Source organism: Kogia breviceps, chromosome 12 (assembly GCF_026419965.1).
Source record: "Kogia breviceps isolate mKogBre1 chromosome 12, mKogBre1 haplotype 1, whole genome shotgun sequence".
In the NCBI taxonomy this organism is placed as follows: domain Eukaryota; kingdom Metazoa; phylum Chordata; class Mammalia; order Artiodactyla; family Physeteridae; genus Kogia; species Kogia breviceps.
The window spans coordinates 78,753,584-78,780,163 of NC_081321.1; the positions used below are offsets into that span (position 1 = coordinate 78,753,584).

General features: G+C 38.6%; 1 protein-coding gene across 5 annotated transcripts in view; it reads right to left on the reverse strand.

Moving 5' to 3' along the window:
- The window catches only part of NTN4 (netrin 4), a 111,103-nt gene that overhangs the window by 14,244 nt on the left and 70,279 nt on the right, over nucleotides 1-26,580 (reverse strand). For 3 of the 5 annotated variants that reach the window (XM_059080284.2, XM_067009917.1, XM_067009916.1), the window contains 2 exons: nucleotides 3,939-4,152; nucleotides 3,458-3,573 (listed from right to left, as the gene is read on the reverse strand). In XM_059080284.2, coding sequence (XP_058936267.1) covers nucleotides 3,458-3,573; nucleotides 3,939-4,152 — 330 coding nt within the window. The remainder of the gene's footprint in view (nucleotides 1-3,457; nucleotides 3,574-3,938; nucleotides 4,153-26,580) is intronic. The other 2 variants (XM_059080285.2, XM_067009918.1) reach the window with 1 other exon arrangement.

Below are 26,580 nucleotides of genomic sequence, written 5' to 3' on the forward strand. Positions count from 1 at the left end.
ACCTAACAGCTGTTGTGGATGTGAGAGTCTGGAGTTAGTCTGATGCCAGCACCGTTATGTGCCATTAGTGTCCTGCCAGCTCCCTCCCTAGTAATATGATGATTGGCGTAATGAATGTCTTTTATGGCACTAGAACCTTGATTTTTACAGATTTGGCTTGGCAGACAAAGTTGGAGAATTCTGAAAACGATTGTGTTAGAAAAAGAGAAGATATCTTTCAGAAGTGGTTATTAAAGTTAACATCATAGAATTCAGACTACGTAGCATTAAGGCACAAAATTAATGGGAAAGATTTTTCCTTTTCAAATGCTAAAAAAGATAAATATGACAACTTCATATTACCTTATCTTTCCCACCTTCTTTCCTGTTGTGAATTAAAATGAAACCAATTAGGAAAATAATCATAAGATTATGTTAAGTGAAAAAAGAACCCATGATATGGAATTGCAGATACCAAGTGTTTCTATAATTCGAGTTCTTGAAAGGTCCATAAATTCTCTATGAGAAGGTATTAAAACTGTGGTTTCTTACTCTGCTTCAGCCACACTGGCCTCCTTGCTGTTTCCTAAATAAGCCAGGCCTAGTCTCACCTCAGGGTTTCTGTACTTGCTGTATATTCTGTCTAAACTCTCTTTCCTCTGTTATCTGTATAGCTCACTCCCTTACCTTCCTCAGGTTTTTTTCTCAAAAGTCCTTTCATAGGACTTTTCTGATCACCCCATTTAAAAGTATGTCCCTCTCAAGTATTTCTTATCCCACATCCCTGCTTTATTTCTCTATTATATTAAACATCATTAAATATTTTACTTGTTTATGAGCTGTCTTCCTCTGCATGAATGTGAACTCCTTGGAGACTGAGGTTTTTGTCTGTTCAATTACTAGATTTACAGCACTGGCACGTAGTATGAGTATTCAATAAATATTTGTTAAATGAATGAGACTATAAAGCATTCCTACAAATTAGTAAGAAACTTACAAATAGGAAATTCACAGAAAAAGAAACCTGAAAGTCCAAGAAACCACGAAAAATTACTGATCAGGAAAATGCAATTAAAATGGCAAGATCCCGTTTCACACCCATCAGATTGGCAAAAATTTAGAGGTTTGATAACATCAGTTTTAGAAGTCCAATAAATATTGAGTGAGTTAAACTGTGCCTGAGTTAACGAGTTAGAATACTGCTTGGCCCCTTGTATGTGCTATATAGACATTTGTTAAATAAGTACAAAGTACTTATTTGTGAGGATGTGGAACAACAGGGTGTCATACTTTGCTGGTGGAATGCAAATTTATGCAACCACTTGAGAGAGCTATTTGGCAGTAAATAGTAAATTTGACAATAAGCACACTGTGACCCAACAGTATCTAGATTGTACCTCAGAACAAGGGTCAGCAAACATTTTCTATAATGGAACAGATAATAAATATTTTAGGCTTTGTGGCCATGGGGAAGAATTAAAGTTTTTATGTAGGTACTTATATAACCATTTAAAGTAACCATTTAAACCTTAGAGCAGGGGCTTCCCTGGTGGCACAGTGGTTGAGAATCTGCCTGCCGATGCAGGGGACACGGGTTCGTGCCCCGGTCCGGGAAGATCCCACATGCCGCAGAGCGGCTGGGCCCGTGAGCCATGGCCGCTGAGCCTGTGCGTCCGGAGCCTGCGCTCCGCAATGGGAGAGGCCACAACAGTGAGAGGCCCGCGTACCACAAAAACAACAACAACAACAACAACAACAACAACAAAAAAACCTTAGAGCAGGCAGCTTAGCCTGTAGAAAAGTAGATGGCAGGCCACATTTGGCCTGAAGGCTGTAGTTTGCCAGCCCCTGATCTAGTGAAACTCCTTCTCAAGTACACAATATAACACATATAAGAGAACATTCATGGTAGCATTATATATAATAGTGGAAAACTGGAAATTGGAAATAACCTAAATGGCAAACAACGGGAGAATACAGAGTGTTGTATTCATATAATAGAATGGATAAATCTAAAAAAAGTACATTTAACTAAAAAAAAAAAAAAAAATTTTAAGGGTAGGTAACTTATCACGCACATGAGATTTTTAAAACATTACATAAATATATAAATATATTAATTATATACTATTTTATATATATATATATAGTAAAATAGTAAAAATGTGAAAGTGGATGATGAACACCAAAGTTCAGGTTAGTGGTTATTCGATGGAGTAAGGAAGGCTCGTCAACTTGTAGATTGGTACATCAGGGGCTTCAAATGCATCTGTATAATTTAAATGAAAATATGAGGCAATTATGGCAAAATTAAGATTTGATAACACTAGAAGGTGCTCATATGGGTATTCATATCACATTTTTGGGGTTTGTCATGTTTAATAATAAAAAATATTTTAATATGTTATTTTAAGTTTTATTTGGATGATTTGGTGAGCAGCTTACAACCAAATGCTGACAACAAGATTTCTTGTCCACATTTGTATTTGTGATATGATTTAAGTTGATGCTAAATAGAACCACTTGAGTTTCTATGAGAAAAGAATAGAGATAGGATGCACACAGAAATTATGTGTTCACGCCAGTATCACAGCATGCTCCTCAAATGACAGAACAGGTAAGCATCATAGGAAAATTAAAGCAGAATAAAGAGTAGTATAGACTTGATAAACTCAAGGAATCATATTTATGTAGTAAACAGTGTTCTGGCTTCAGTAAAAATCATTTTTCATATTCAATTAATGTTAATTTAAATTTTATTAGTTTTATTTGGCTTATATTTAGTTGTAAAATTATTTTTGTTTTATAGTTGGATAAAAGCTTTAAACATAAGGAGTTCACTGCTAGCTTTTGCTTTGTACATACTGAATTACACTAGGTCTGTAAGAATGTTTTTCCTTGAAATGAATCTGTACATTTCCATTGAGTTAGCTCTCAACTGTGTAAAACAGTATATTTTAGAGAGAGGAAGGGACTTCCCTGGGGGTCTAGTGGTTAAGATTTCACCTTCCGATGCAGGGGGCGCGGGTTTAATCCCTGGTCTAAGCTAAGATGCAACATGCGTCGTGGCCAAAAAACAAAACATAAAACCGAAGCAATATTTTAACAAATTCAATAAAGACTTTAAAAATGGTCCACAGCAAAAAAAAAAAAATCTTAGAGAGGGAAACACACCAAAGTATTCACAGTGGGATAGTGAGATTTGGGGTTTTTTTTTTCACTGTGATATTCTGCATTTTCCAAATTTTCTGTACTAATTACATGTTATTCTAACAATCAGAAAATAAACAAAAGCTTTTTAAATACTATTTAGCTATGTTTAAGAGTTTTATACTTATGGGGGTCACTACTTTGTTAACCTTAGAACTGTAGTTCCCCTTATAAGATCCAAAATCTGTTCTCTGGTTTGTCATGAATCACTGTTACTCAAGACCAGACCCAGGAACATGACTAGACCCAGTAATATCTATTGTCTCACCTGAATGTCGAAGTGCAGAAAATCCTTGCTCATCCTCCCACTCCCAGGTTGGTTCACTCTTATTGTGCATGGAATGGAAGTTAGGAATTTCATGATGCCAGTCTATGTCTGTGCTGCTAATAAAATAGAAAACGATGAAGAACTTATTAAGGAATTTCTTAGAACTTGAATGAAATGAATATATTTCTAGAGATTTAAACCTTATTAGCTACCTTCCCATCCTTTCACTTTTCAGAAATAAATAGTGTTGTAAAGGGCTTATTGTTAAAAAGAATAATTTATTTGCAGAATGAACCAGGCCATCTCTAGAATCTTACAAGAACACATTACTTGACTCTGCAATTTGACAAAAATTTTTTAAATGAGATGTGCAAATACATCTTTACTCCACTAGCGGCATGCAACGTTTTCCAAATCACTACCAGATCTTCAAAATAATCTGAAAGACACAGAGGTGAGAGCAAGAGCCATGCACATTCACCTGCTGATGCAGTCTCCTGTGAGAGGGTCGCAGCTCCCTGCGCAGTCACAAGGCCTGCAGCCATAGTCTCCGAAGCCCCAGTATCCCACCATACACCTGTCGCAATGTGGCCCTGCCACCCCAGGCTTGCAAGGGCAGTCACCGTTGCTGGGGTCACAGAAGGTCACTGAGCTGAAAGGAAGGACAGCTGATCCAACTGGATGACAGGAACACACTACAACAGAGAGGACACACAAGGACCAATGAGTGACCAGATTATCTGCGGAGATTAGGCCCAGCCATCCCAAACTGGCTTCCCTTCACCACACAGCATATCTCTGAGGCTCCTCCTTTACCCACTTGGTGTATGCTCAATGAATGAAAGCTAATTAAATGACAGATAAGGAGATATCATCAGAAAAGCACATCTGCTGCTAAACCACCTAATTTATCCTGAAATTAAAGGCATTGAATATGAATGGCTTTTGTTTGGGGTGATGAGAATGAATGAGCAAAGAAAACAAAGAAGGAGCAGTTAGTGAGAAAGGAAAAAAACATGAGCACGTGGTGTTGTGAAAGCCAAACAAAGTTTCAAGGAGGCGGACGACATCAACTGTGTTAAATGCTGACAGGTCCAAGAAGATGAGGAACAGGAATGGATCATTGTACTTGACAGCATGAAGACCACCGGTGTCCTTGACAGGAATAGTTTCACTGTAACAGTGAGTGGCGCACCTCACTGAAGAAAACTCAGGAGAGAATGGGAATAGAGTGATCTGAGCATGAGAACAGACAGTTCTGTTGTGAGCTTTTCTATAAGGGCACAGAAATGTGGTGGTAGCTAATACCGAATGGATATATGAACTGAAGTGAAGGTTTGAGTTTTTGTCTGTTTTGATTGTTTTAAGATGGGGGAAATTACAGCATGTTTGATGTTGATGGAAATGATCCAGTAGAAAGGGAAAAATTGATGAGTAGAAGAGAGATGGGAGAATTTTTAAAGGGATACTTGAGTGAGGAATAAAAGGATGGGATTTGGTGTAGAAGAGGAGGTGTTGGACTTGGGTAGGAGCATGATTAGTTCATAGTAATAGGATAGAAGGCAGAGCATATGGATACAAATGCAGGGAAGTGAATAAATGCAGTGGTGGGAGCCGGTGGGATTTTTCTTCTGATTGCTTGCATTTTGTGTGTGTGTGTGTGTGTGGCTGTGCTGGGTCTTCGTTGCCATGCCGGGGCTTTCTCTAGTTGCAGCAAGTGGGGGCCACTCTTCGTTGCAGTGTGCGGGCTTCTCATTGCAGTGGCTTCTCATTGCGGTGCACGGGCTCCGGTAGTTGCGGCATGTGGGCTCAGTAGTTGCAGTGTGAGGGCTCTAGAGCATGCAGGCAGGCTTCAGTAGTTGTGGTGCGTGGGCTCAATAGTTGCAGTGCGCGGGCTCAGTAGTTGTGGCGCACGGGCTTAGTTGCCCTGCAGCAATGTGGGAATCTTCCCGGACCAGGGATTGAACCCGTGTCCCCTGCATTGGCAGGCGGATTCTTAACCACTGGACCACCAGGGAAGTCTCCTGATTGCTTGTATTTTCTGGATGAAATAGAAAGCAAGGTCATCAGGCGAGAGAGATGATGAAGAATGGGAGTGGGAGAGTGAATGAGACACTTAGGAAGTGAAGCATAATTGCCAGCAGCATAAGGGCCACCTTTTGAGGTTAGTAGTCATCAATTTATAGTGACCCCAGATAAGATGATAGTTGTTTCTCCAACCCTATACAACTGGGAGAGTTCAGGTTTGGTATAGGAAGAAAGCTTAATTTGATTTGTTGAGCGTTTGTGTCCCCCCCACTTCAAATTTGTATGTTGAAGCCTAATCCCCAATGTGATGGTATTTAGAGGTGGGGGGCCTTTAGGAGGTTTGGATACAATTTGGGGGAGATGAGATTGGTGCCCTTATAAGGGAATGAAGAATGCAGAGCTCTCTTCTTTGTGAAGGATGTGAGGCAACAACAGAGGTTGGCAGTCTGCAACCCAGAAGAGAGTTCTCACCAGAACTGGACCATGCTGGCACCATATTGCGGACTTCAACCTCCAGTTATTTCTCCAACTGTGAGAAATAAACGTTTATCTTTTTTTTTTTTTTTGGTACGCGGGCCTCTCACTGCTGTGGCCTCTCCCGTTGCGGAGCACAGGCTCCGGACGCGCAGGCTCAGCGGCCGTGGCTCACGGGCCCAGCCGCTCCGCGGCATGTGGGATCTTCCCGGACCAGGGCAGGAAATCGTCAGGCGGACTCTCAACCACTGCACCACCAGGGAAGCCCAAACATTTATCTTTTAAGCCACCTAGTCTATGATATTTTGTTATAGCAGCCTGTATGGGCTAAGACAGCTCCTCAGACTAGAATCTATAATCAGCCACTTCTGCAAGTCCTTTTTATTAATCAAAAGTCCTTCCCCTCAGCCCTCTCCCAACTCCTGCGATTGCCTACTGCTTATTTTGACAATCCCCAACACTTTCTTTGTTCATGGGCTAGCAAAAGTAGCTGAACAAAGTGAAAAAAACCAGGTGCTTGTTGGGTTTATCACAAATTTGTGTACCCTAACCTCAGTAGGGTCCCCTAACTGATGCTTATTAGCCCTATTTATTCAATTGTCCCTGCCTATTTCTTTTTTAAATAAAATTCCTCACAGTGGGTGTCCCAAAATTTCTCCAGGCTTTTTAATTCACCCTCACCACTTGGTCTGAAGATTCTGATTCACTGATAAGGTCATCAGGTAATCTTTTCTCCACCTCAAAATCTCTTTATCTTCAACTTTCCACGCTTTTCTCTAAGAATCAAATGAGAAAGCTGGAAGAGATCTTGCTTTATGGCCTTGTCTCTCACAAGCTCTGTGATTTTGGGCAAAAAATTTAACTTTTGTGCATGTTGGTTTCTTCACTTGGGTATCTACATTACATGGAGATTTTATGAGGATGAAACTATTTTAAATGAAATTACTTCAGCAAGGTGCATAGCATGGAGTCTGACACCTGCCCAGCCGGCTGTTCCTTCTGAATCTTCTCAATTAACTTTCTAGATCCCACTCCCTCTTTTATGCCCTTGGAAACTTACTCTATTGATTACTTTCTTTGTCATTAAAAGCTCTGTTTGGCTTCAATCTGGCTTCACATCAACTACTAACTGTGTGACTTTTGGCAAGATACCTAGCCTCTCATTTTCTCAGTTTTCTCTTCTATAAAATGGAAAAGAGAACAATATCTACCCACATACAGTTGTAAGGGTGAAAGGAGATCACGTATATAAAGCACTTAGTATAGTGTATGGCATATGGTTAGTTAATAGTGAATTAAATAACTAATGAATTCATTAGATAATTCTTGTAGAAGCATATAGTCTTTGCCTGTATAAGTTATGGTGACTCACGGATATGAGTCAAGGAGCTCATATCTGTGTGGGGGAAACAGAGGAATAAACAAAACATTTCCATAATCTGTGATTAGCACTCTAATAGAGCTCTATAAGAGCACAGAGGAGGGGTGCACAAGCTGAGGGTCTCACATAGGATCCACAAAGGAGGGGTCATTTAGACATCTGAGTTGATCCTAAAAGATGAGTAGGAATTTGCAAGGTGAAAAGGAGGGGAAGACAGGCAGTTGCTTATTTCAGCCTGTCTTTAGATTCTCTCCCCGTTGCATTTGTTTTAAATAATTTAAAAAATTTTTTAATTGTGGTAAAAAACACATACCATAAAATTTACCATCTTAACCATTTTTAAGTGTATGGTTCATCCTCATTGCATTTTGTTTCTGCATTATATGTGGAAGCTCTTCCTGCTTCCTGAAAACATGAAACTCTTTCATGCCTCAGTGCCCCTGGCTGTGCCTGCATTGCCTTTACCTTGACCCTTCCTTGTCCCACGCCTTCCAGACAATTAACCACCGTCTCTTCTATGCTGCCTCTATTCTTTGTATATATTTCTATTTTGTGTGTATCACAGTGCATTATTATTTATGTGCCTGTCTCCCTTATTACTGGACTCTGAACTCATTGACAGAAGGATCTTTATCTTCTTGTTTTTGCTTTCTATGCCCCAGAACAGAGTCTGGTCCATAGTAGATGCCCAAATAAGAATTTACGGAATTGACCTGAAGGACATTCCAGGCTGTAGGAGTCATATGTGAAAGGGCCTATTTGGGAACTGTGAGAAGGTTAGTGTGTCTAGAGTGTACATTGAGTGGAAAGCAGTTGGAGCTGATGAGGCTGAAGAAAAAGCTGTAGAGTTACGTTTGGAGCCAGACTGAGGCAGGGCCTAACGCAAGAAGTTGAATTTTGTCTTATGGGTATAAAGAATCATAGGAAGTAAAATGTTAAAAAAGCAGAATTATGACATGGTTATAATTTAATTTTGACAGTTACTTTGGTGTCATTGTGTGAAATAGACTGCAGTAGGGAAAGACTGATGGCAGAGAAACCAAAGAAATGAGAGAGCACAAGGGACTCTACTAAGACAGCAGATGAAGGAATGGGAGAAAAGGTTGCATGTGACAAACATTTTTTTTTTTTAATTGTGAATTGATAGGGTTCAGAGGCCATCTGGATGAGGAGGAAGAATGCATTGCTGAGGGACAAACAGAAACTGAGGAGGATTTTAAGGTTTGTAGTTTATGAAAGTGAATGACTAGAGCAGGTTGGGATAGGTGAATCCATGTTGGGGTGGAGATAGGGAAGGGAGGGAGAAGAGGGTGAGTTCAAGGTTAGACATATTAAGTTTGAGATGTCTGAAGGATGCACTAATAAGTTATAATACGCAACTGGAAATAATAATCTGAAGTGTAGGAGAAGGTTGGGGTCCCAAACACAGTGTTGAGAGCTGTCAGCAGATGGGAATTGAAACTAGGAGGGCTGGATGAGATTTCCCAGGGATAGTGTATAGAGTGAGAAGGCAACCAAGGGTGGAACACTGGTCCAGGCAGTTAGAGGAGCAGTAACTTGTAAAGCAGATAAGGACAAGATAGAGAGGGAAAAGAATCAAGTAGGTGTTGTTATAGAAACCAAAGGATGAGAAAGTTTCAAGTGATTAACAGTGTAAGACAACACAGAATGAGTAGGTCACATAAGATTTATACTAGGACAGTAATGCTGTCAAACAGGAAGGTGTTGGTGACTTGTGAGAACAGGAGCTGAAGAAATGCAGGTATTGATGGTGTAGTACTCTGTTTAGATCTCTTTAATTTTGTTAAGCCTATAATCATTCGCGCAGTGGTTCTCAAACCAGCAGGAATGTGAGAAGTCTGCAAAAGTTCTTTATATCTTACATATGTGAAAGACACCCTTCCTCTCCTCCCTTATGCTCTCCTTGGTTGAGAACCACTACAGTAAGGGCATGGAATATTGCCTTTTTTAAAAAAAAAAAAAAAAAAAAGGTATAAATTATCTTCTTGGGAATATTCATTTATTTGCTTACTCAACCAACATGTGTTAGTTAATAATTCTAATGTTTACGAAGCATTTGTAGTCTACAAAATACAACTGCCCCTTAATCAAACATTTAAGTTCCTTCATACTATGGCCCTAGCCCATTTTTCCAGTCTTAGTTTTCATTACTCTCTTGCCTATAGCGCTTATTCTAATTGAATGGGATGAATTCTTACAGATAGCCTTTATTCTAATTAAATGAAACCCCAATCTTTCCTGTTTCTGTACCTTTATTAATTTCAATAGGGAAATCTTTTCTCCTATATCTATCTTTCAAAATTCTACACGTCCTTTAAGATCTATTCAAATGTCACCCCTAAAGTTGTCGCTGGAAGGGTATGGTCAAAGCAATTCAACCATTTGGAGCAGTGGAAGTGCTCAAGGTAGCAGCTCTATTTGTACCTTTCTTGTAAAGACAGAACTTCAAAACTGATATTCAGTGATATTCAGAAAGGAGATGCAGCACCCTTCCCTCTGCTACCCTCTCCCACCTCACCAAGCATGAAGCCCAAAGCAGCCATTCCAGTTACCCATCTAATGGACAAGTTTACCTTCTTTTAGAAGTCATTCCTTATTTCAGCACAGTTGAATATGATTTCATCCTTTCTTTGAAACCCTCTAGTGCTTTAAAAATAACATTTCTTCTTATAGCTCTGGTCACTTCTACTTTGCATTTCAGAGTCAGAGGTTTACTTTTCTCTGTCAAACCAGTATGTAAATTCCTTGAAGGTGAGCATGGGTCTCACTCACCTATCCCCTGAAGGGTTTAGTGGAGGTAGACTTGGGTTCAACTCCTAGCTAAATTTTTACCTTTATGAGCCCTGCATTTCTATTTTACCAGGTGGTACTGAGAGTTAAATGAGACATAATGTATGTCCCTAGCACTTAACAGGCAATTAGCAAATAGCAAATTATGGCTGCTCAAAAAAAGACTGTTTTTGTTTGTTTTTATTCTTATTCCTCTTCTGTGAAGTCTGTCTTCTTGATCTTTTCCTATTTTCTATTGGTTTATTGTTCTAAAACAGACTGTTTAATTGAATTAAAAAGCAGTGATTTAAAACAACTACAGGGCTTCCCTGGTGGCGCAGTGGTTGAGAATCCGCCTGCCGATGCAGGGGATACGGGTTCGCGCCCCGGTCCGGGAAGATCCCACATGCCGCGGAGCGGCTGGGCCCGTGAGCCATGGCCGCTGAGCCTGCGCGTCCGGAGCCTGTGCCCCGCAATGGGAGAGGCCACAACAGTGAGAGGCCCACGTACCACAAAAAAAAAAATAAATAAATAAAATAAAATAAAATAAAAAAATTAAAAAACTACAAAGGGCAGAGGAGGAAAACACCATAATAGATTTTGTTTGAAAGGATAACAATGTGTGTGTTTGTTTAAGGCAGCATTTATTTATCTGTTCACTTACTCAACAGACATTTAATGAGCATCTACTATGTGCTAAATACTGAACAAACTCCTAGGGATAAGACAGTCTTGGCCCTTAAAGAGATTCATAATTTAGAAGAATAATTATTACAAGATTAAAAACAAACTTACCTAACAGTAAACATTTTGCTTCTAAAACACTGAATTTCTCAGGAGACCAGTTTTATTTTAATTCATACAGTTACGGTGATCACTATTTCCACATTAAATCCCCAGATTTTTTTCTTTTGGTTGGGCCTCATTATGAAAACATTAGGCATTTTCTCTTAAGATAGCAAAGCACTTTTGATCTTTCATTTGTTTTTAATTAAATAATTTGGAGGTATTATATAATATGTAACATGAATGTATCAAAATGCTATGAATTTAAATTAAATCCCATAATCCAGTATAAACAGTTCATCATTTTGAGGTGACTAAACCAATAGTTACTGTATCACTCAGTTAAGTCAACTTGGTTCTTGACAGCAGACAGGGAGCCAGAAGAAAGACAATGTAGGACTCTCATCTATTATTATATGGTATTCCACCACCACCACCATTATCTTTTACTCTAAGAGAAGAACCAGTCCTTGCTAGGATTTGACCTCTCTGTACTGCCATGTATTTTATTTTATTTGTTTATTTTTAAAATAAATTTATTTATTTTATTTCTGGCTGCGTTGGGTCTTCATTGCTGCGAGCAGGCTTTCTCTAGCTGTGGTGAGCAGGGTCCAGTCTTCGTTGTGGTGTGCGTGCTTCTCATTGCAGTGGCTTCTCGTTGCAGAGCATGGGCTCTAGGTGCACAGGCTTCAGTAGTTGTAGCTCGTGGGTTCTAGAGCACAGGCTCAGTAGTTGTGGCGCACGGGCTTAGTTGCTCCGCGGCATGTGGGATCTTCCTGGACCAGGGCTCAAACCCGTTTCCCCTGTGTTGGCAGGTGGATTCTCAACCACTGCGTCACAAGGGAAGCCCTGCCATATATTTTAAAACCTACACACATTTCAGGAATGGCCAGAGAAGAATGTGATTCTATCACATGTGCTAGTGGATTTCTGTCAATGTGACTTTTCACATAATTACAAGATAAAAATACCATTTGGAAACTATGCAGAACTAGTTTCAGGCAGAAGGCCCTGACACCTTTCATGGCATACTTTTTCGGACTGCACATGGAGGCTTGCCTTGCATACCTATCTCTTGAAGTTTGTATAGCAGGCAATAGCTGACACATATAATCTACATTTCTTATTTTCTTCCAAAATGCAAATATATTTTCTTCTTGCTTGGGGGGAAAAAAGGTTCTTCTTAGATTCTGGTTCAGGTTGTGATCCTCCAAGTTGTTGATTCTAAAATGCAACCCAAGCACTTACTTTTTAAGCATTCATCATGATGAACATCAAATTAGAACCCAATTTGCAGTGACATAAATCCTTGATTTCAGCTCTGTCTTCTCCTTGTTAGACATAAAACCCAATAGTAAAGATTGAACTGACATCATATACTATTATTCGAAACTTAATTATTTGTTTCATTACCACTTTTGGTGTATACAGCTGTGGTAAATTGTTCTTGACAGACAAAAATTGCCTGGTAACCAGATAATGTTTAGAAACTATGTGGCCGGGCTTCCCTGGTGGTGCAGTGGTTGAGAATCCGCCTGCCGATGCAGGAGACACGGGTTCGTGCCCCGGTCCGGGAAGATCCCACATGCCGCGGAGCGGCTGGGCCCGTGAGCCGTGGCCGCTGAGCCTGCGCGTCCGGAGCCCGTGCTCCGCAATGGGAGAGGCCGCAACAGTGAGAGGCCCGCGTACCACAAAAAAAAAAAAAAAAAAAAAAGAAACTATGTGGCCTACCTAGGTAGCAAATCATTACTGGAGTAATTATTACCACTACTCCCCAAAAGAAAATTTGCCCTAGGCTGCTCTCACATAATCATATTGACAAAGCAAAATTATGAAAAATGTCATTTTAATTCCTCACTATTGTCACAAGATTTCTTTAATAATGAAAACACCTTATTTTAAACAGTATGTTCTGTACTGGTATGTCCTGTTATAAGAAAACATGACATAGTAATACAAAACTTCCAGAACAGATGAGATATAGGAAATGGGTACTTTACAAAAGATTTCACAATTTTCCTTCAAATAATGAATTTAGATAATTGCTAAATGTTGTACAAATTTTACAGATACATATTACAGATATATATTTGTAATTACATCTATTTTGTGAAGTATTGTCCCTCCATAGAGCATGCACAGAAAAGAGGACATGAGCTGCTTTTCTCCTAGGAAACATAACTATTAATGAAATGATGGATGAACACATTTTTAAATAACCTCGTGTATCTGTAAGGCTCTAAACTAATAATTGTTTCAATCGCAAAGGCTGACAATAAATACAGCTGTCTGGAAAGTACCTGTAATATATCAGGATGACATAAAATAGAACAAAGACAATGTAATAGTGTTGGTAAGGGCACAAAATTAGGAGTCAGACTAGAAGAGTTCAAATTCTGGTTATGAGGCTTACTCCTTATATGACTGTGAAATTAACCCCCTCAAGTCTCAGTTTTCTCATTCATGAAGGAAGAGTAAAAATACCTAGGCTATAGAGTTGTTTGTGTGAGGACTAAATGAGATAGTGTATAATGTGTAGCAATGTTTCAGACATTTAGTGGTACCATATGCTTAGATAATAACTATTATTGTTATCTGGATGAAACATTGGTTTTAAAATGTCCATCATTCATTCATTCATTCATTATACCTTTACCAAAGAGCTCTTGAGCTTTAGTGTTAACATGAATTATGCTAGGGGCTGAAGATACAAAGACAAATACAGTCATATCTCTTCAGAGAGGGAAGAGAGATATGCAAATAAATAATTACAGGGCAGTACATGTTAAAACAGAGGTAGACCAGGGTGCATGGAAACACAGAGGAAAGAATAATAACTGCTTCATTATAGATATGGGTTGTTTTTTAAGGAAATTAATGATCTAACTGGCTTTCAAAATAGGCTGAAATTCCTTGCTTTGCACCTGTGAGGAATTGGTGGCAAACAGCTTTCTTGACTAATCTAAATCCCATAGAATTAGGTTACTCTCTTGTTACATGTTCCTTTCTCTGCTTAAAAAAAATTAATCGGCTATTACTCTCATTTTTTGGATCACAGTATGTTGAGAAAATGTAGGGTATTATCTAGGATCCTGCTGCTTATAGGGAGATACCCTGCCATGGAATGTAGGACAAAAGTCACAGCTGTCAAACTACATGAACATAATAAGCATGTAAACATGGGTACAAAATGGCCAGGAACATAACGGAAGAGTTATGGCTTCCTTTATTTTGATGGGGTTGCTAAAGCCTTTGGTGGTAGAGTTGCAGGAGACCACTGCTGCCTTTTCATCTTTATTCCCATCTTCACTTGAGCTCTATGAGTCTGCACATCTTTCACTCAGAGAATGATCCACAGTGCCAAGTGTGCAGCAGAAACAGCCTGCTGAGTTTAGCGTCCCACCTTTTAAAAATTGCCAGAACTCCTTAGTATTACCTGATGGCTCTAGCTTTTGCCATTTTATTAGTAAAAGCTACACTTGGAGCAAAATACCCTGAAAGTATTTGCTCCTGATTTAGCTTTTCTAAAAACAGAACTCAAAGTTCAAGGCCCTCAGCTGGGAAAGAAGCTGCTTGTCAAGCCCTTTCACAACTGCCCAGCAGCCACTCCTTCAGCTGTGCCTCCCAGCCTCCCAACATTGTTTTCTCCTGCAAAGGCCAAGGCCCTACAGAATTTTTTTTTTTTTTTTTTCCCGGTACGCGGGCCTCTCACTGTTGTGGCCTCTCCCATTGCGGAGCACAGGCTCTAGACGCGCAGGCTCAGCGGCCATGGCTCACGGGCCCAGCCGCTCCACAGCATGTGGGATCTTCCCGGACCGGGGCACGAACCCGTGTCCCCTGCATTGGCAGGCGGACTCTCAACCACTGCACCACCAGGGAAGCCCCTACAGAATTTCTGATGGAGAATTTTTAATATCAAAGCCATTTTGAAAGCTGTCCAGCTTCCTGCCGAGGTTCTTAGAAGGAACAGAAGATGACTTTGAGATGTAGCTCCAAACAGGAGACAGTAGGAACTGTCATTACTATATTAAGTGTGAAGTTAAATGTTAGATAAAATGAAGTCTTCTAACTTTTTTTGGCATTATTTTCTCCTTCTACTATCAACTGTTGTTGTTTTTTTTTTTTTGCTAGTGTATGGATAGCTACAAATAATAAAGAAAAAAGTGTAAATGAACTTTACTCAAAGACAATATGGTTTACCCCTTTACTCTCCTAAGGAGCATCTTTCTATTCATCCTTTAAATGTTATAGACATTGTATTCAAAGATAGCTAGTTCCACAATATTCAAGGTATATGTTAATTTCAAAAAAAAAAAAATTACACTAGAGTAAATTTAATAAGAAAATAATCTAAATTAGGATTTGCCTATCAGTTACTGAAATGCAATGTCTCCTGAACTGTACATCCCACTCAAAAGAAAGAGATCCATTTATGCATGAGATCTATTCATTCTTGCCTCTATTGAATGCTTTTTAAAAATAAATATAAGGTATTTAAGTGTATTTCCTATCTGTCTTCTATAAGCTTTTAAATGGGTAATGCAAATAAATACAAAAGTCATGCCCTTTAAATTTTTTTTTTTTTTTTTTTTTTTTTTTTTGCGATACGCGGGCCTCTCACGGTTGTGGCCTCTCCCGTTGCGGAGCACAGGCTCCGGACGCGCAGGCTCAGCGGCCATGGCTCACGGGCCCAGCTGCTCCGCGGCATGTGGGATCTTCCCGGACCGCGGCACGAACCCGTGTCCCCTGCATTGGCAGGCGGACTCTCAACCACTGCGCCACCAGGGAAGCCCTAAAAATTTTTTTTAAATTCAATTGTTTGATATATTCCCACTGAATTTTTATTTTATTTATTTACTTATTTTTGGCCACACCACGCAGCGTGCAGAATCTTAGTGCCCCTACCAGGGATCAAACCGTACCCTCTGCAGTGGAAGCACACAGTCTTAAGCACTGGACAGCCAGGGAAGTCCCAATGTCCTTTATTTTTAATACTATGTGACCACTGCTCAGACCCTCAATTTGATTTCTGTATCATTCCTTTCCTGTTTACTAGTTGTAACTGAGCCAGTTCCTATTTATTTCTGAGTATATCTAAGAGATCTTAGCAAGCTTAATAGCCGATTTTATATTCCTGGGTTGCTACTTTAGTTAAAATTGAAGAAAGTACTTCTGAGTGTACAGACAAATTTTACTATGGGAAAACTTTTTAGTATAATTTTAGACAATGTATTTTGCTTTGGAGAATTTGGTTTGATCATACACCATTATCTTTTTTGTTAAAGACGGCCTTCTATATTCCCAGGCCACTCTGGTACCACTCAGGTGCCTAGTTCCTAGCTAGGCATCTAGTGAGAAACTGGGGTCATCTCTAACTCCTTTTTCCTTTGGAGAAAGAATCCCTATTGACTCCATTTATCTCCATGGAACTGATGGGTTAGCGCCTGCTAGATTCTGTCATGGTACCCTTTTCTTCTTAATACTTAATGCAGTTTTAAATTTACATATTTACTTGGGTAAATTTATTTATAGTTTGTTCCCATGGGGTTAGGGACTGTTTTGTTGTATATACCGTGAATAGGATAGGGCTGCCACATGATAGGCACTGAGTAAATCCTTGTTGAGTTTCTAAAAAATGGATTAATTATAGCCAGTTAATAGATATTTCTTAATGACTGATGGTCTTCTGGCCTCCAATGTAATTTTGTTATGATTTTGCACCTCATTGCTGTCTCCTTAGTACATTGTGAAGGTCTAGAAGGTAGGGGCCATGTCTTTTCATCTCTGTATCCCCGAAACCTAGGACCATGACTGATCCATTTTCAGAGCTTAATCTCTGTTGAATGAATGTGCCTCTCAATGAGCAACAACCAGGAAATGATTTTTATGTTTTGATGAACCTGCTAAAAGGCTCATACTATTTCTTTTACGGGTTTTCAGTATCTTAGCATCATTGCATTACAACACTAAGATATTAGAAATAGAACAAACACAACAAAGTCATAAAAAACTGAAATGGTCAAACAGAACAGGATATTCTGCATCTTCCCAGTGCTAGACTGTCCCCTGCATGAGTGCAAGACTGCTTCCTACATTTAATGCTACACTCAGTCAAGTATTATTATTTATTATTTGTAAGAAAAGTTCTTTATTCTAACTCTGTGGGAGACATTCCCCACCCATAAATGCCTCTCACTGGCAGCAAAACGTTTTTTTTTCACATTAATCAATCTGAAATTCCTTTCCTCACTTTTCATCCAATTATATCTAATTATGACTCTTTGTTCTAGGTAAGTTAAATTATTCTTTGCCCCTCCCTATGTCCCCTTATACCTTCCAAGTATATGTAAAAAGTTGTTGTATTCTCCCTGAGCAGTTTACTAGTTGATCTGAGAATAGTTATCTTCTTTCATATTTATTCAGTAGTATCTCTCTTTTCCTGATTGTTTTGTTTGTCTATTTGAAGCACTCTCCATTTACCTCCACCTTTCTTTTTTTTTTTTTTTTTTTTTTTTTTTTTTTTTTTTTTTTTGCGGTACGCGGGCCTCTCACTGTTGTGGCCTCTCCCGTTGCGGAACACAGGCTCCGGACGCGCAGGCTCAGCGGCCACGGCTCACGGGCCCAGCCGCTCCGCGGCACGTGGGATCTTCCCGGACCGGGGCACGAACGCGCGTCCCCTGCAGCGGCAGGCGGACTCTCAACCACTGCGCCACCAGGGAAGCCCTACCTCCACCTTTCTTATACTAAGATTCCTTAAGATAAATAAATAAATATCTTATTCCTTAAGATAAAAAAAAAATAAATTCCTTAAATTCCTTAAGATCCAAGAATACAAGTGTGTGTGTGTGTGTGTGTGTGTGTGTGTATATATATATATATATATATATATATATATATATACACACATATATATATACACATATATAAAATTTCCGATTATTTCTGCCTTTGTTTACTCATTTTGTTTTCATCAGTTAGGTCACAGTATGGAATCAAGTTCTTCGGATCTTTGTAGGTCTTTGGATCAAAGTCTTTGGGGTCAGACAAATCTGGGTTCAAATCTCTGCCTCTGACCAGCTGTGTGAACTTGGACAAATTATGATTATGTAGTCAATTTAAGCCTTGGTGTCCTCATTTATAAAATGCAAAAGATACCACCTAACTCGTAAAGATCGCTAAATGAGATAACTTATGTAAATTGCCCAGCACAGTGTCTGACCTATAATAGCCACTCAACAAATGCTAGTTCTCTTCTTTATACCCCATCTAGTTTTGTCTAGGCTTTCTGAGAGTTTAGATGTTTTATAATTATTTGCTTGATTATTTAATGCTTCTTCTCATCAAATGCAGAATAACATATTATTTATTTATTCAGTTAACTGTTCTGGAGACATTTTGGAGAATTCATGACCTCTCCCACTTCTCTTCCCAAATTTGACTGACTTTTATTATTCATCAGTCCATAAAATGTCTCCTTTTTGTGGTGAATTTTAATGTTATTTAATCTTTTTAAAGGATAGTCCTAGTATGATTATTACATAATGATATATGTATTTTACCTAGCTCTTTCACTTCTTAACCTTCTGGTTTTACATCCTAGATTTTTTTAAAACCGAGATTAAAGTTTCCCAACTCTTATTGCCAAGTCACTGTTTATTTAAAGTTTGCTTTTCAAAAACAGTTACTTCATATTGGTTCTATGCTGGAATCATTCACAGTTGCTTCCAAAATAAAACAAAGATGTCTGTGTTGTTTATATGACATAAGATGAATTCATGTGGATTTGCTAAAACTACAATTTGAAAGAAAAAGCCCACTGAGCTACTACTGGAAGAAATGTCAATGACCCTTGGGGAACAATTCTTTTCTGAGATGGACTGGAATACAGGCACAAGAATGAAAAATGGAAGGTGATATTGTGATAAGGTATTCTGGATTTGATTAATTTGACAATTTTACTTCAAAGACAATTTGAAGGTAAAGAATAACCATGCTAAAGGTAGAATGAAATAATTGTTAAATAGAGGTACAAGCAGAGAGAGACAGTGATTCTTCTTGGGACCATGTTGAGAAGGTGATATCTGAGTAGACTGTGAAGGATGGAAAGATGGTCTGCGGCAAGATAGTCACCCACTCAAGGCACTTGTACTTCCATCAGTTGAATAGTTTTCATCTAAGCCAGAAAGAAGAAAGAAGAAAGAAAAAGCAAGAAGGAACACAAGAGAGATTTGAATGGACGATAGAACTCTTTCTTTACAGAGATAGCTTGCTACTTAGGGTAATGGTAACCAAGTAACCAGCCAGTATCTTGGTATACATTTGGTTTAGGTTTTAGGGCAGAGGGCTAAGTTTATTTTTATTCACTCTCTGCTAAAAGGCAGTTTACTACATATATTTTGTCCCACCAGGGAAGAAGGAAGGGCATGTCAGTTCTTCAAGAGGTTGTTTACTCTGACAGAGAATGAATGATACTTTCTTTTCCATTTGCTGATTTTTCTTTAGATGTAGAAAGAGACTGTGTCTTGACATAAAAGTCAATTCATTTGTTGTAAAGTAACTAACTGGCTATTTCCCAAAAAGAGAACTAATTCTGTTCTACAAAGCATTTCTTCAAACATCTGTTTCAATCCATGTGTACCACTAAAGGAAGGGAAATTTTCTATAGAAAAATGTCATGGACTAGCTGTCAATATTCCATACCCAATCAATTTCCCACCCGTTGAACATTTAACATATCCTTTGATGTTAAAAGAATAGGGAAGCGGGGGCGGATGGGACTTCATGAAGTGTACTGGCTTCAATATTTATTTAAATACCAACATAACATACTTATAGTTTAATGCTATGTTCTGGAATATGTAAACATGGAAGTAAAAGTAAATTGTCAATGTAGTGATAAGCTAATTTTATTATAAATCCCGATCTCATTCTAATAATTCACTTTAAAGTATGAGGTATTTATGGTAAATAAATCTGTACACTATGAATAAGGGAGTCCTCTGAATGGAATTGCTTGGTATTTATTTTGAAACTGTTACATGAAAAACAGACATTCTAGAATTCTTCCAGAAATTTTCTTGGAGAAAAGCAGAGGTTCTGAGTTAGACAGTCTTATGTGGGAGAAGATAATTGAATGAATGCTTACCAGCATTTATATCTATCATTGAGTCAGGAAAAACATGTCTAGCCAGAGTTTTAGTAATCCTTTAGAATTTTCCACCAGAGATATGGCTAATTCAGGGAGTGGATTAAGTTATAGATGATAATTAGCTCAAAGTCTTTGATCCAAGGATGAAAGTGAACAGAGTTCACACTAGAAACAGGAACAGTGTGTGTAGTGGTTCTCGCATGCTAGCCTGGAGACCAAAAGGCTGAGTCAGAATCACCAATGATGCTTTTTAAAATAAAATACAGATTTCTGTCTCCATCCCTGTTGGAGATTGTGATTCAGCAGATCTAGGGCAGGGGTCTGAGATTTCATATTTCAGCAAGTTTTCCCAAGCGATTCTGGTCCACATACAGGTTTGGGAACCAGTGACTAGATAGCAACAGTGCTTGAGATCAGATAAGGGGGCTGTGAAAGTAGAAGCCAGACTTTGTTCAAAGGAGAGAAACCATCCCACTTTTGGTTTAGAGTCTGAGTTCCTGATATTAAAAATATATATATGGTAGCTTGAAATAGGCCATGGTGGGAATATTTATTTATAATATTTATTTATTATTTATTTATTTGGCTGCCCCGGGTCTTAGTTGTGGCACATGGGATCTTCATTGCCACGTGTGGGGTCTTTGTTGCGGCATGAAGGATCTTTTAGTTGTGGCACGCGGGATCTTTAGTTGCAGCATGCAAACTCTTAGTTGTGACATGCATGTAGGACCTAGTTCCCTGACCGGGGATCGAACCTGGGTCCCCTGCATTGGAAGTGCAGAGTCTTTACACTGGACCATCAGGGAAGTCCCCATGGTGGGAATATTTAAACCATAGAAATTGACCAGTGCTACAAATCAGGGCTTTCTCCCCCCTAGAAAGCCAGTGTGCCACTGTCCAGTAGGATTATTCTACTTTTAATATGCTTGCCATAGGAAAATCTACTTAGGTTATAGGCTACTAAAGGCACATAAGTGACTTTAAAGATTTCAAGTGAGCTACTCTAGAAGAAGCTTCTCTTTATTTATTTAATTTATTTTTTAATACAGCAGGTTCTTATTAGTTATCCATTTTATACACATTAGTGTATTACGTCAATCCCAGTCTCCCAGTTCATCCCCCGCAACCACACACACACACACACACACACACACACACACACACACACACACACACTTTCCGCTCTTGGTGTCCATACGTTTGTTCTCTACATCTGTGTAGAAGAGACTTCTCTTTTAGAACAAAGAGACAGTATTCCTCCAAGTGTCTCAGTACCCAGTGATAGTTATATCTCTCATGTATCTTAACAACCAGTTTGCGCCTCCATTCTGCTCTCAGCCCTAGATTCATCTGGAGAGATTCACGTTGTCTCTTGTGTTTATAGAAGTTAAATGCACTGTCCTTAAAAAAAATTTTTTTTTCTGAGTTGTAGAAATAAATTCAGTTTCAATGATCTCCACTAGTCTTAAAAAAAAAACAAACAACATCTCTAAAATTCTCAGAAGTAATTTCTTGACTATGAAAATGTGTAGTTGATTGTTTGGGTCCCACAGTTGACTCTAGTTAAGGTTAAAATAAAGAGGAAGTGAGAACAGAGATGATTTAATTTCTCACAGGAATAAATCTATTGGCTAGTAGATTTGGTTCAGGGCCCTGTTTATTCAGCTTTGGTGAACTTATGGCCATTAACTAAAAGTGTACACATAAGGACCATAGTATTTAGCATGATGTTTGTCAGGAGAAAAAAATAGCCTAGAACATCCATGGGGCCAATAAGTCCTTGGCTTATTTGGCAGGGAACTAGCTACCTAACTGTGAATAGAGTCCCAAGAATGTCACCAATATTTGTTGAATGAATTAATGTGCCCAGGTAAGTATTCTATTCAATGTATAGTATATAGATTCTGTGAGGAAGAATAAACATCAATTCATCCCTTTTTCTAGATTATCTCATTAAAGGCAAAAAAGGCAATCATTGATTAGAAAGTAGGACAAACTTTGTATTTTGGCACTTTAAAAGGAAAAAATAAAAACAGCCACCAAGGAAGTATGGAAGGCATCTTTTTAAGGAAGCATCACCTTAATTGCCCTCACACCACCCTCAAACTCTCCTTGAGGCACTTCATGTATCACTTTCATTGCATTTTCCTCATATAATGGGGGCACATTAATACTTTTTTGCTTTTGTGAAAGTTAAGTGAGTTACTAAATATACAGCCCTTTGAACAATGAACAGAAAAGAATAGGCACTCAATAAATGTCAGCTATTACTATTATATCATTACCATCACCACAGTGTATTGAAATGATCTGTTACTATAAATATCTCCCCATCTAGAATGTAAAATCCTTTAGGGAAGACCTTTTCATCTTTACAGATTTAGTGCTTACTGCAGTGCCTGCCATAGAGATGTTTTTCCAATAAGTGTTTCTTTGGCTAAATTGAGCTATGATTTATAAACTTCTAGTAAATGTTGACCTGCTGTTTCAAGTTTTCAGTAGTTCCAAATCCTGAGAAGACATAAACTAGGAAATAAGGGTGAGAAGGGTTTTGATACATGGTCACTGATAATCCAATAGACGGTAATTGTCCAGGCCTATTTAATATTATGTTTGTGATTATTTCACTGATAGAAATATAAAGTTTATTATTTCCTTGATATACAGTTGTAGGCTCTAGCACTTGGAAATGAGGAACAAACATACAGAAGGACTCTTCTAGGATATGTCTTTGTAAGTGACTCTTCATATAGATACGGCCACAAGACAATAGCAATATTTCCCGTGCATTCTGTAGAATGCTGGTCCTAAAAGATGCTCTGTAAGAAAAGCGTTCTCTGATTAAATTTGGGAGACAGACTTCAGAGCTCTATAGGAGGTTTATGATGAACACTAGCATATTAAAAGTTCTGATAAATCCCGAAGAAAAGAAACCTTTGACTAATTCACCACTTCCTGAATTTGAAGGCTGTAGAAAAATTTCCCCATATCTAGTTCCTATTAACATCTTTCGGAGTTAGTGTTCCATGAATCAAACTTTGGAAAATGCTATATCATAGAAACACATTTATCCAGATTTCCATTTTTCCCTCAATAAATCTCTGTGTAATTCATTTAAAAAATCTAAGTCTATGTGCATACAAACAGATGCAAACTCTGGTTAATTTGGATGCTAAGGGAATAGTGGGATATTCTGTCTGGCTAACTAATTTTTAAAAATTAACTGTAGAGTAAATGCTAACTGCATTTAACCCTTGATGAAAAGTACTCTGCAGCATTCTCAAACTTTAATATAACACAACCACCTGAGAATTTTGGTAAAGCGCGTGTTTGATTCAGTAGGTCTGGGGTGCGATCAGGGGTTCTGCAACTTCTAATCAGCAACTGGATGATGCCAGTGCAGCTGGTCTTTGGACCACACACTGAGTATCAGGTTACTTTTCTGCCTTGGTAAGCACAGTAGAGTAAATATAATAAAATTGTTACTTTGAATAACATTGTACATGTTGTTGATGGAGCCACACACTGAGATAGTTTAAATTTTTAGAGATTTCCACTTGTTTTCTTGATACTACCTTCCTCATAAAAGTAAAGTGGGACCCAATGGGCAGAAAAGTTGTGGCTCTAGCCATATTTCTATCAACACTTAGCGTGAAATGTGGTGTACTGTAGGTACTTAATAACTGTTAAGTACATTAACCTATTTGTCATAAACTTTATTTTCAGCCTTGGTAACTCTAAAGGTGATATAGAGACACATCTGCTAAGGAGGGAGTTAATGATAAGAAAATATTACTAAATAAAAATGAAAATGTTGCCAAACATTGCCAATCAAACAGTATAGTATGGAAAATACTTGAAAGAGAAAAAAATTGAATGTGCTAATAAGTGGTGGAATTTACCCCTGGCTCGGAAAAGGGAAGGGAAGAACCAGAATAATGTTCTGGAAGAAGGTGCCAGTAAGAAAACCCATGCTAGGTTAGTGGACACAGGCATCTCTGCCCCAAACATATGCTGGAATAGTCATAAAGTGAATGGAGATACGCCTTCCTCAGGCAGCCTACCCAGGATCAAGGGTATGTCTAGAAAAGGAAAAAAGGAAATACAGATCTTCCATACTAATCCATCTACCTCCTACAAATTATGCTAAAAGGACTAAATTGCTACCAGTTATTTTCATAATCCCCCTACTTGGCGCAAGTATTGTGTAAATGTTTTTAACTAGGAGTGATTAGCAATATGAATCATTGGTAGTAGTTTCTAGCTTGAAGTCTTTCAGTACCCCAGATGCAGGGGAATTCTATGATAATTTAAGGGGTTGAGAAACTAATCCAGACAAGTATGTTACAATTGTCTTATAATGTTTTCTTCCTTCCTTCCTTCCTTCTTTCTTTCTTTCTTTCTCTCTTTCTTTCCTTCTTTCTTTTAAATATATTAATGTGCTCTTCATGGAGGTTTCATTAAAATAGCTTTGATACCTTTGGTCTTCTGACACTTGGATATTGGCTATAAATATCAATTGGTAGGGTCGAGGTAATTATACTAAAGGTACCTATTGACTGATTATCATCTACTTGTGGATAGTTCAATCCACGCCATCTCACTGACTGAGGCGTCCAAGATGCGGGCACCTCCAGCCAACCACCCATCTTCTCTATTTCTCTCATCCTCATAACTCCTTTATTGTCCTCCCCCTCTTTTTTTGCCTCTATAACCATTCTGAAATTTTTTCAGTTATTTGAACATGCTATAGTCTTTTTTCCTTCTCCTTTTTAGCACTGCTTGTTCTCTCTGCTGGGAATATTCCTACCCATGTTATGTTGATTCCTATTAAACTTCAGGTCTCCTTAAGTCAAAAAATTAACTCTTGTTAATTAACCCTCCTATGAGCTGCCCTGTACACTCTCTAAACAATACTGGTCATACTTGTGTGATCTAACACACACATGTATATACCACTAGTTGCCTATATACACACACACACATATATATACATACATATATACATTTATATGCACGCACACACACACACACACACTCATAAGCTCTTTAAAAAGACTGTGTCTCTCTTGTTCACTGTTATAATTCCCAAGAATTAGCACACAGTGGTGTTCAATAAGAATTTGTTGAATGAAAGAATAAGTTTGTTTGTTTTTTGCGGTACGCGGGCCTCTCACTGTTGTGGCCTCTCCCGTTGTGGAGCACAGGCTCCGGACGCGCAGGCTCAGCGGCCATGGCTCACGGGCCCAGCCGCTCCGCGGCATGTGGGATCTTCCCAGACCAGGGCACGAAGCCGTGTCCCCTGCATCGGCAGGCGGACTCTCAACCACTGCACCACCAGGGAAGCCCAGAAGTAATTATCTTTGACATAAGGTATTTTTAGTCAATAAAGAGTAGAAACTCTATAGTATTATTTCCCACTGTCTATCTTATAGAACAACAGTTATTATAATACTAGTTTTCATTTCTTGGGGGCTTACTATATGACAAGCAATGCACTAAACACATACTTTAGCTTATGTAGTTTTCATTACAACCCTGTTGGGAGAAGGAAATCGAAGTCCAAAGAGCTTCAACAGCTGGCATAGGATTACACAGCCGTAAGGGGCAGGGAAAGCTTCTACTCTAGATCTGTTTGAAACCTATGAAAATGAAAGTCTGAGTACAACAAGGAAGAGGAGTCAAACAGAATTCTTGGAGAAATATTATGACGTAAATCCAAATTTGGGGCTCAAGGTTGAAAGGGAGCTGTTCCACATTCTATCTTCCACAGTCTAAGAGAGAAAGCTTGTTAAGTAAGCTTTCTCTTACTTAACCACTTAAAATATAAGTGGTCTTATAAGTAAGACCACTTATATTTCATGTAGATATCTCCTGCCTGAGGTTAAAACTGTATTTTCAAGAGCAATAGAATTTTTCCTTTAAATGAAAAACAAACCCAAGATTTTAAATGATTGTTTCCCGTTGTATTGCTCCTTTCCTGTCACTGTTTCTGATCTAGAACATGGAGTCCTTGGCGGGGAAAGGAAGGGCATGATCATTCATCTCCATTATCAGTCTTGAGTGGTTTCTGTTATCTAATAATTTCTGAGTTGACAGACGTGGAAATGCTCATGTAGTTAAATGACTATTCATCCACACTGGACATTTACTTAAGCTCTGCATATATCTTTCGCAGTCATGTTTCAGGTAATGTCTCATTAGTTGAGCAGATCTTTGAAGATTCTACTCTTTTTTCAAATAAACCTCTTCTTGGAGTTATACCAACAAAAAAGCAGAACCATTCTGTAACAGTTTAGTATTTGGGGGGAGAGTAGGGAATTATTGTTATGTTCTAAATTCATTTATGATACATTGCTACATTAGAGCAGAGTCAACCAAACTGCATTCACAATGAAACCAAAACCTGTCATTTTTCAGGTGTTCAAATTCACTGCAGAGATGAACACTAGAATGACCCAAATGCAGATATAACCACTCTTTCTTTCGTCTATTTGAGTCCATTATTGTCTGCAT